General features: G+C 33.3%; 1 protein-coding gene across 1 annotated transcript; it reads right to left on the minus strand.

Annotated features, from left to right (window-relative positions):
* Positions 1–1399: 1399 nt before the first annotated feature.
* LOC131042598 (probable carboxylesterase 18) lies at positions 1400–2612 on the minus strand. The gene has a single exon (XM_057975908.1). It carries the CDS (start codon positions 2590–2592, stop codon positions 1543–1545), a length of 1050 nt encoding a protein of 349 aa, XP_057831891.1. The 5' UTR covers positions 2593–2612; the 3' UTR covers positions 1400–1542.
* Between the last annotated feature and the right edge of the window lie 8649 nt (positions 2613–11261).

Below are 11261 nucleotides of genomic sequence, written 5' to 3' on the forward strand. Positions count from 1 at the left end.
ACAGTTATTTTTACACAAATTTCGATGGATACCAATGTCTCACTTTATTCTAAAGCTCTCATATATTCAAATGTGCTTCTATAGATTCAAGTTCAAGCAAATAAAGTTGCTTTGGAAGTGGCTCACCTGTAGGTTTTTCTCGACCACTAGGGCAATGCCCCTTGTGCTATGGCTAGGGTTCCTCCTGAAAACCCTTCTTCCCCTCGTGGCCTCTCCCCCTCCTTGGGTCAGCGGCAGGGGAAAAGCTTTTCTGCTCGGTAGTCTCATTCTCCTAAGTCCCAAGCCACCCCTCAACAATCTGGCAGTGGGGCTACCTATGCTATGCATTGATGTTCTGCCTCTTCGTCCCCTTGAGGAGGGGCTAGAACCATTGCTAGTGGTGGTAATGGTTGGTTTGCTGGAGCCTCGCAAGGAGGTGGTTCTAATTGGCCAACAATCATGCCCTCCAAAGGGTTCCCTCGGTTCACTCTTTCTATTTCTCCTCAACGTTTGATGGCTCTTGAAGAAGATAAGGAAGATAAGGGTGACAATGGTTGGTCCAATCCTGACGTCACTCCTAAACATGATGACATTTGGGGTAAGCCCGATGACAAGAATTCATCCCTACCACTGACGGGAATTGCTCTTGCCATTTATAAGCCTTTATGTTATTATTTGTTTTTTATTTCGGGGTCTCCCTTATGACTCCATTTTTTGATTCAGGATTTATTAGTGTGACTATCGGGATGTGACTATGTGTCCATTCACCTTTTTGGTGAATATTTACTATAGTTTCTAATTAATGAAATCTGACGCCCATATTCATAAAAAAAAAAATAGGGAAAAAAATGAATGCGAAAAATTATGACAACGAATGTCGATTTGCGCTCAAAAACCCAAAGTAGACAACTCTAAAAATAAATTTCCATCTCCATTTTTTCTGAGAGATAATTAAATCAGAGTTTTTCTCCACCATTTTAGCAGAGTAAACTAAAAAGAGAGAAATCTTACCATTTCAAGGACAACACACTAGAAAGAGTAACTTCAAAATTCTATGTACATAGCTAGATACTGGACTTGCATAATAAATATGCGAATACTAGATGGGCATAGCCATTTCAATAATTAATGAATCTATCATGAGCAAAGTTTTTGGCATTCGGGTCTGAAAGTATTTCTTGCGTGAGAACTCTTAATTCTGGCAGGCAAAGCCCATCATAAAGAACCTATCGACTAGTTAAATTTGACTCTCCTAAAAAATTATTCATATTTTATTTTAAATAAATTTTCATTATGATTATCAGCTATTTGTTTATTGATTTTAGTGTTACCTTCAAAAAGAGTTGACAAACATTTTGATCTTTATAGATACATGAATGAAACAATTATTAACTTTTGACTTTCTATTCAATGACAACAATTTCCAACAATCTTTCTTTTTATTATTGATAAAAGAAACATAAAAACTTACATATCCAAATAAATAAAAAAAACAAATTCATAAATTCAAATGGGACATAGTAATATGTTCTCCAATTGAATTATGAGACCTCAAATATAGTCCTATAATCTATTCATAAAATTGGAGATGTCATCCAGGAACTGAGAAGACAAAGGATATGGCATCGCAAAAAAGCCATGAAACGCGCTTTCGTAGAAGAGAAGCTCCGCCTCTTTATTCATCTTCTTCAAATACTCCATATATAGCAGCTGTCGATCGCGAAGAATATCTATCCCGCCAATCACCACAAGACTTGGCGGCAGATGCACCGCTAAAATAGCCGGAGAATTCGGACCCATCACATTAGCGGCAGAATGGTCCATGCTCGCTCCCGCTGGCAAAAATGCCCGCCAATACCAGTCGCAATACTCCAATCTAACTAGCGGCACATTCATTAGATTTTTCTCCGAAAGCGTTCTTTCTTCGCCGCCAAAAAAGGGCTGAATCAGCACGTGCCCCACAATTCTGACGGGGCGCAAATCGTCCATGCTCTCTGCCACGCGGCATCCAACATGGTGGACAATGTTTCCTCCAGCACTGTCTCCCATCAGAAAACAACGCGACACGTCAGCATTGCCAGGCAAGAAACTGATACCAGCGTGGCTCTTAAGCCACGTCAGCGCCGCAAAGCAGTCATCGTAAGCGGCGGGGAACTTGTGCTCGGGTGCCAGCCTGTACTCCACCGACACCACCACCACCCGGCGGCGCTTGGCCAGCCGCCGGCAAAACTCATCATACAACTGTTGGGCGGCCGACAACATAGAGAAGCCGCCGCCATGAAAATACACCACCACCGGCAGCACCTCCCTTTCATTGCCGTTTTCTTGTACTGGAACAAACAGACGGACCCAAACGCCGTTAACGTGGTCTATAATGGCGTCTTTGGTATATACTCCATATCTGGGCTTGTCGTTGGCGGGCACAGAGGGCATGAGGCACCATAGAAGCCACGCCATCAGACGCCTGTTAATGGTGCCGTCGCTTCTCTGCAGTAAAGAGGTGCCTGCTTTTAAAGCCCAGCAGAGCCACTGTACGCGGAGAGGAAAGCTGCTCCTAATTTGATCCAGTTGCCTGTTCGTAAGAAGCCTCACATTCTTCGCATTCCCTTCCATTGAAAACTTTTCGTTCTGAATCAAAGAGCGAATGGCTGTTTTAACGCCTGATGAGAAAGAGTCGCCTTTTAATTGCAGACCAATCTGTAGGTGAAGTCATAAAAATTTACATGAATTCAAATACTTACTCTTTATTCAAATCAGAACCGCACTGTTTCTCCCATTGCTTAACAGTTTGTTTGCATTGATCAGTGGCATAGCGGGACCATGAGGTAATGTCCATTTCTAGCAACGCCTTTATATAGCTTAATTAAAAATGAATGCAGTCTCGTCTATTTATAGAACTTTTTACCTATACATTGAAAAGGTACTATTCATCTTTATTTTTCTTTTAAAAGAACGACAGAAGTTCAATTATATTGTCTGTACTCTAGCTGTTGGTAAGCTACTCTCTTCTACAATGATTTATTTCTCAACAAAGTGTGTTTTAGTGGTCATTAATATTACTCAATATTTTTTATCTTAAGAGTCACAATTTACTTATATTTGCACAATGGTGATCTGACAATGGTAATATGTGTTAGATCATCCTTACAAATTTTGAGCTTTTGTCTTCCAATTCTAAATTCAGTGGGTTTTGTCTTGAAGTTGATTGAACAATAATTCTAACTACAAAAAGAATAATAATCAAATATAAAATAATTTTTTTTTACCATGCTTATTCTCCTGCTTCATCTCTCTTAAATATATTTTTCCTCCAATAGATGTAAGCCTTCACATGATCCTCGCTATTATGAAAAATAAATTTTAAATATAATTTTTTTATTTAAATTATTTCATTTTTGTTTGGAAATAGTTTAAGATGGATGAGGGAACATCATAATCCACCCTTCCTAAAATTATTTATTTTCAATTAATCACAAATTAGGATGCTTTTAGAATTACCGTGATCTGAAATTTTTCTTAAAGATCTATAATTATCAATCTTCCATTGTCCTTGTGACGTAGTTAACTTATATTGTGCTACTATGATAAATTTAGGATTTAGAAACTTTGCATCAAGTGATGTTTCTCCAACTTTCTTAGTTTTTCTTGACTTTGTACTTCATTGATGTCCCTAAAGAGTTATTACTACACTTGCCTCAACCTACCTACCAAGATAGTCCTTCAATGCTCTAATAAGGTTGATCTGCCATTTGTATGTCATATAACATTATCTAAACCTTGTTATTTTTCTTTAAAATACCCTTGAGCTACTTGTACAACCTCAACCAAAAAAAAGTTTTGTTATCTTACCATTTTGGAGAGTAGCAAGTGCAATTTACCAATTTAAGAAATTAATCACTATACATGTTATTTGGCAAATCGCAAGATGAAAACTCATTGCAACTATATTCAAGTTTCCTCTTTCAAAAAAAGACTTGCAACCTTTACAATTGATTTGTAACTCACTAATGAATTATTTAGTACTTGTGGAAAAGATGATTTATTTCTAGTAGATGGCATTTCTTTCAAATTTATTCAATCTCGATCAATTAGATCATCCCAATGAGGTATTTAGTTGAAATTATCTTTGAAGTAGCACTTCTCTAGGTTACCTTCATCTGATTTTTTCTTATACAATGATTGTATGAAGAATAATTGTGTTATCGCAAGATAGAAAAATCCATATATCTTACATCATACACAAAAATTTAGGAAAATAACAAATTCCTTTCAACATTGGTATACCCATGGACTTTCTATTTTTTCTGTTTTTTTTGTTCCTTTTATTAGCACAAACATGACACTTTACATAGTTGTGTATACAAATAATTATAATTGTATTTTGTAAAATTATCAATGGGAGAAAGATGAAATTGTACCTTTGTTTTAGCATGTATCTTGGAGTCCCCTACTTATCATGTTGTCTCTATGCATGTTATTTCAACCTCATGGATTGGCTAATTATGAACATATTAATATATTAAAGTACTGTTATACTTTTATTTTTATTAGCCTAAACAACCTCAAAAGCCAATTATGGGTTGCATGATGATGGTTTCTATGATGGGTTGGTATTTTTAAAACTTTGTTTTGATCTATGTTAGATATTTATAGCAATATTTTGCATTCTCATAAGTCTATATATTAAGAGCTTGAGATGGAGGCATGATGAGAGTTCATTTTGTACAGAAGGAAAGAATGAAAGATTGTATTTAATCAATGTTTTACGAAAATAATGCAAGCATAAACCTCTCATCTTGATGGAATTTTTTTCAAAAAAAATTCTCCACATAAATATTAAGGGTTAAGGGTTTGAGATGGAGGCATGATGAGGCAACTCCAAAGTCCACTTTAATCATCTGTGATATACAAACACTTTGTTGGTATCCGATCCGTATACAAACACTTTGTTGGTATCCGATCCGCAGGCAATGAGTCGACTACGCCTCTCCAGCGAACCCTAACATACAGTGAACTTAGGTATGCAAATCTCTATCTTCAAAGAATCACGCCAATACCAAATTGCTTGAAACAATAACTTCAGATAAAAACAAGTGGATTTCTTGCGAAGAGGATATGAAAGGTACAATTTCAGAGCTAGAATATAAGCTTAAAGAAGCCACAAATTTCAGTGCGAATCATAAAAAATTGCTCAGTAAATTGGGACAAGAAATAAATGTGCTGGAAAATAGCTTAAAACAAAGTAGTGATGTAATTAAGGGATTTCAAGGACTTAAAAGTGAACTTGACAAAACAAGACTATTGAGTGAAAATCTTGGAAAATTGTGCGCTCAATTAGGAGCGGACAAGAATGAGTTGGAAAATAATTTGAAAAAATCCAATGATGTGATTAAGGAATTACAAGATAAAATGACTGAAGATAGGAGCTTGTGGAATGCTTCCAATAAAAAATTAGAAGGAACAACTGTGAAGGTACGAAATAAGCTTGACTCTGTAGTGAAGGAAAGAAATTTATTGAGCAAGAAACATAAGAACTTATGCACTAGCTACAGAAATGACAAAAATTAGTGGAAAAAATGCAATGGTGGTGCTATGAAATCAAAAGCAAAGATGGCTGAGGATCAGGGATGGTGGGGATCATGTAGGGTGAGTTTAGAAGGAAAAGTTGTAGAGCTGCAAAATGCGATTCTTGAAGAAATAAAATCTAGCCAGAAACACCAAGAAATGTCAACTAAATTAAGGCAAGAAAAAAATCAGATGGAAAATAACCTCAAGAAAATCAGTGATACAACTAAGAAATTGAATGCAAAGATGACTGAAGATAAACAGTCATGGGATTCTTGTAAAGAGAAGTTGGAAAACCAGGTTTCACAGCAACAAAATGAGCTTAATGAAGCGAGAATATTCAGCCAAGGATGTGAAGAACTGTGCAGTAAGTTGAGACAAGAAAAAACTGATTTCGAAGGAAGAGTTTTGCAGCTGGATGGTGATCTTAATGAAGCAAGAATTTTGATTAAGAAACATGAAGAATTGCGCTCTGAATTATTTGTAGAAAAGAATGAATTACTGTGCAGTAAGTTGAGACAAGAAAAAACTGATTTCGAAGGAAGAGTTTTGCAGCTGGATGGTGATCTTAATGAAGCAAGAATTTTGATTAAGAAACATGAAGAATTGCGCTCTGAATTTTTGGAAGAAAAGAATGAATTGGAAAATAAGGTAAGAGAATACAATGGCGAGACTGAAGAATTGAAGGAAAAATTGTCTGAAGTTGGGTGCTTGTGGGAATCTTCTAAGACAGAGTTGGAAGCCACTGTTGCAGGGCTGCAAAATGAGCTCAATGAAACAAGAGTGTTTAGCCTGAAACATGAAGAAGTATGCCTTCAAGTAAGGAATGAAAAGGTAAAATTTGAAGAGGAGTTGAAAGAGTTGAATAATAGGAATGAGGAATTACATTCAAAAATGACTGAAAATGGTTGCCTTTGGCATACTTGTAAGGCGAATTTAGAAGGTACAATAGTAAAGCTGCAGAAAAAACTTAATGAAACACAGATTCTGGCCCACAATAATCAAGCCTTATGCAATAAAATAAGCGGAGAAAAAGCTGAGTTGGAAGATAATTTTAATCAATCCATTAATGATACTAAACTATTAAAGGAAAAAATGGCTGAAGATAGGCACACGTGGGATACTTGTAAGGAAGAATTTGAAGTTGCAATTCAAAAACTGCAAAATGATCTCAATGAAGCGAGAATGCTAAGCCAGAAGTATGAAGATTTGTGGTCTCAATTAGGACAAGAAAACAATTTGTTGGAAAAGACTCTTATAGGGCTACAAAATGAACTCGATGAAACAAAGATTTTGAGAATAAAAGACTAGGAGCTGTGTAATGTGCTAAGAGAAGAAAACAATCGTTTAGGAAATAAGTTGAAACAATGCAATGACAGGATTGGTAAATTAAAAACAAAATTTAAAGAAGAGGAGCTATTGTGGGTTCCTAATAAGGACCATTTGGAAAGAAGACTTGCAGATGTGCAGTATGAGAGGAATATAGAGCTCTGTGGGCCCATTTAAGAGATGAAAAATATGAGTTGGAAGACAAAGTGACAGAATGCAGTGATAAGAATAAGGAATTGCATACACAGATGAGAGAAGATTGCCTCTTTTGGGAAGCTTGTGAGGCAAAATTTGAAGACTCTGCTTCAGGGCTCCAAAATAATTTTAATCAATCCATTAATGAAACTAAACAATTAAAGGAAAAATTGGTTACTTGTAAGAGAGAATTTGAAGTTACAATTGCAAAACTGCAAAATGAGGTTAATGAAGTGAGAATGTTAAGCCATAAGCATGAGGATTTGTGCTCTCAATCAGAACATAAAAAATATGAGCTGGAAAAGGCTTTTATACGGCTACAAAATGAGCTTGATGAAACAAATATTCTGAGAGAAAAAGACCAAGAACTGCGTAATGTGCTAAGAGAAGAGATTAATCGGTTAGAAAATAACTTGAAAGAATGCAATGATAGGATTCAGGAATTAAATAGAAAAATTAAAGAAGATGAGCGGTTGTGGATTACTAATAAGGCTGATTTTGAAAACAAAGTTGCAGGTCTGCAGTCTGAGAAAGTGATATTGAGCCAGGTATATAATTTTCTGTGGGCCCATTTAACAGATGAAAAAGATGAGTTGGAAAACAGTTTGAGAGAATGCAACGATAGGAATAAGGAATTGCATGCGCAGATGAGAGAAGATTGCCGCTTGTGGGAAGCTCGTAAGGAAAATTTTGAAGATTCTATTGCAGGGCTACAAAATAAGCTTGATTTGATGACTAATGAAGGAAGAATTTTTAGCCAGGAATACGTAGAATTGTGCATTGAATGTGAGTTTTTGAAGGCACAGCTGGGAGATTATAATGATATACTAATCTCTATGGAAGATGAAACATGGAACCTAATGTCTCTCTCAGAAAGCAATGCAAAGACAGTGGAAGCTTTGCAAACTCAAGTGCAATTGATCACCCATGAACAAACACATTTGAGCAATAAAAATGAAGAACTTACTACAGAAAATGAATCTCTGAAATTGAAATTGGAAGAACTGACTTCTGAAAATGAGGGGTACTCACTTAGATCTACGTCAGCAAGCAGGGAGGAGGCTTTGATTCAAGAAAATGGTTTATTGAAACAACAAGTCCGTGAGCTTCAAAATGGGTTTCCACTGATGATATGCTCGACTCAGCATCACGGGAGAGGCAATTACTCACATCTCTATCAGAAACCACTGATAAACTGATGGAAGATCTCGTTATAGAGAATAGAACAGTGAAACAGGAAGCCTTTCAACTTGATCAAGAAAACCAACAATTACAAAAGGACATATTGAGTAAAAAGTCATTACTTCACACAAAAGATGGCAAAATTGGAGATTTGAATGCAAAAATGACTGATCTTAAGAATGCGATTGAAGTGTTGGAAGAGATTGGAAGAAAAAATACTGAAGTACTGAAATAAAATTGAGGTGTAAGGGAAGAGCAAGTGAAGAGAAAGGAAAGTGAGGAGAAAAGGAAGGAGTGTAGTGGGAAGGTTTCTTGGTAATTTGATGTCTAATGTAGACAGACGTTATCTACTTCCACAAAGAGTATCATTGGTTTGGTGGGATAGTATAAGTTCTGTGAGAAATGTATTACTCTGGAAGGGCAATGTCTCCAATTATTCAATTCATCCGTACGTAGGTTTTTTAAATTCTGGTTGATGTATACTCGAACAATTCCTTCACTGCAATAAACTGCACTACTCTAAAATTCGTTTTAGAATTCATTTATGAGATATCGTATTTGTAATTGATGTATGATTTTTGAATTCTGATTGATGTATAGATTTGTATGCTTAAACTTCAAAATGTGTTCAACTTAACATAATTACAATCATCAATGATGAGAGAACTTAATTAAGAAAAAAATTAAATTTTATTATAGGGTTTTGAATTATAAGACGACCTCTAATCCATTATTATATCAATCACGTATAAGAGCTATGTTACCCTTGTCTCATTTAACATATGCATTATCCAAACATGTTGCATAATTGTTTATTTATCTTCAATATTAAAAATAAAATAATGAAATCAAAATCTAAAATTATAATCAAAAGATAAAATTATCTTATAGTCCCAAGGAGCCTCCAAAACCAATAATTTATTAGAGGTGTAGAGATCAAATTTTGATGAAATTCTGCACATAGTCAAATATACATATATTACATTATTAATTTTCTCATGTACTTTTAACTATTCATTTATTAATTAAACAAATTAAACCAATATTTACACTAACATTTTTTTATTGAGAATTGTAGAGCAAGAATATGTTATTTATACAAATATAATACTCTAGAGGAGCAATGTCTACAATAATTCAATTCATTTGTTTGAATTTTGATTGATGTATATTCAAACTATTCCTTCATTGAATTAAATTCCAGTACTCTAAATTTCATTTTAGAATTCATTTTTGAGATATTGTATTTGCAATTGATGTATGATTTTTGAGTTTTGGTTGATGCATATTCAAAATTTGATCTTGAAATTTGTATGCTTAAATTTCAAAATGAGTTCAAACTAACCTAATTACAATCACCAATGAAGAGATAGTTTAATTAAGAAAAAAAAAAAAATTTATTGTAGGGTTTTGAATAATAAGACGACCTCTAATCCATTATTATTATATCAATAACCTTGATAATGGATTATAAGAGCTATGTTACCTATTCTTCATTCAACATATGCCTTATCTAAAGATGTTGTATAATTGTTTAATATATCTTCAATATTTTTTAATAATAAATGAAATAAAAATCTAGAAGTTTCATCAAAAGATAAAATCATCAACTTATAATGTACCAAGGAGCCTCCAAAACCAATAATTTGTTAGAGGTGTTGAGATCAAATTTGATCAAATTTGCACATAATTAGTTATACATATATTACATTATTGAAACTCCTTGTAGATATATCAATTAAAAAGTTAACCCAATATTTACTCTAGCATTTTTATTCTAGAATTATATAACAAGAATATTCTTTTTATACAAATGACAATATATTTATACTAGAAAAATAATTTGAGACATTATCCTAGAAAACTATTCACACATAATTTCAAGTATTAATAACTTCAAATAAAAGTAATTATCTTTAGAACTTACATTGATTTGACTATGATATATGTCACCATTGTATTAGAGTCTTAAGTTCTAGAAGGTGAGTGATATTAGACCATTGAAATATTTATGTCTTGTCAACATATTTGAACCCCATTGATAGATTCATTATGACAAATATTGTAGTTTTGATTTATATTTGCAAAAGATTTTAAACTTATAATAAATGAATGGTGATGCTAAGGAATACATTTGGGAGTTTACTAGTTGATTATTTTCTTATAAATATTGAATCTTCAAATTTTAACATAAAGATTTTGAAACATTTATAACTAATCATGTATGTTTTGAATAAGAACTATTCAACTATGAGGGCCAATACCACTAAAATATTTCTAGAGTGAGAGTGTTTGAGTCAAGTGATTTAATTTAGATAAGTGTTAAGTTGATATTAAAAACTTTGAAATATTATATATCAATTTGATGCTAATTCTATTGTGTTATCTAATTTACTATGTTGATTGATTACTTTAAATATCTTAGTAAATTACCACATTTTTTTTTGCAATGGTTATTAAAATTTATTGGATAACAATGTATATTCTATATTGTTTTTGCTACAATATTAACTATAATCGAATAACTACAAATAATTAAATATATTAGAGAGAAAAGAAAGCCACATTTTAATAATAGAGATTATTCAAGGAACTTCATTATTACCAATTATACTCATCTACTTCATAAACTCATAATCAACATGTAAAAAATTAGAATATAATATCAATTTCTAAATAAAAAGTACACCAACAAAATATAACATTTAAAGTAGATTGTAATTTGACAAGATAAATATCTTAGACATATTCTACATACATTAGAATCAAATGCATTAGCATTTCTTAAGCTTCTTAGGAATGGCTTGAACAGATTAATTGATAGCAATTTTACTCAATCTATAGAAAAAGATATTTAAAATGAAAACTACAACACCCAGATTTTAAAAATAATTTTTATACATATATATCACCTTTAAAAGTTCATTACTCCTCATTCCAATCTTTTTCATCCCATATACTTTTTTTCATTAAGTAATTTTTATCTTGGTCTTGCTTTTTTATTAATTGTT

Source organism: Cryptomeria japonica, chromosome 9, assembly GCF_030272615.1.
Source record: "Cryptomeria japonica chromosome 9, Sugi_1.0, whole genome shotgun sequence".
Lineage (NCBI taxonomy): Eukaryota > Viridiplantae > Streptophyta > Pinopsida > Cupressales > Cupressaceae > Cryptomeria > Cryptomeria japonica.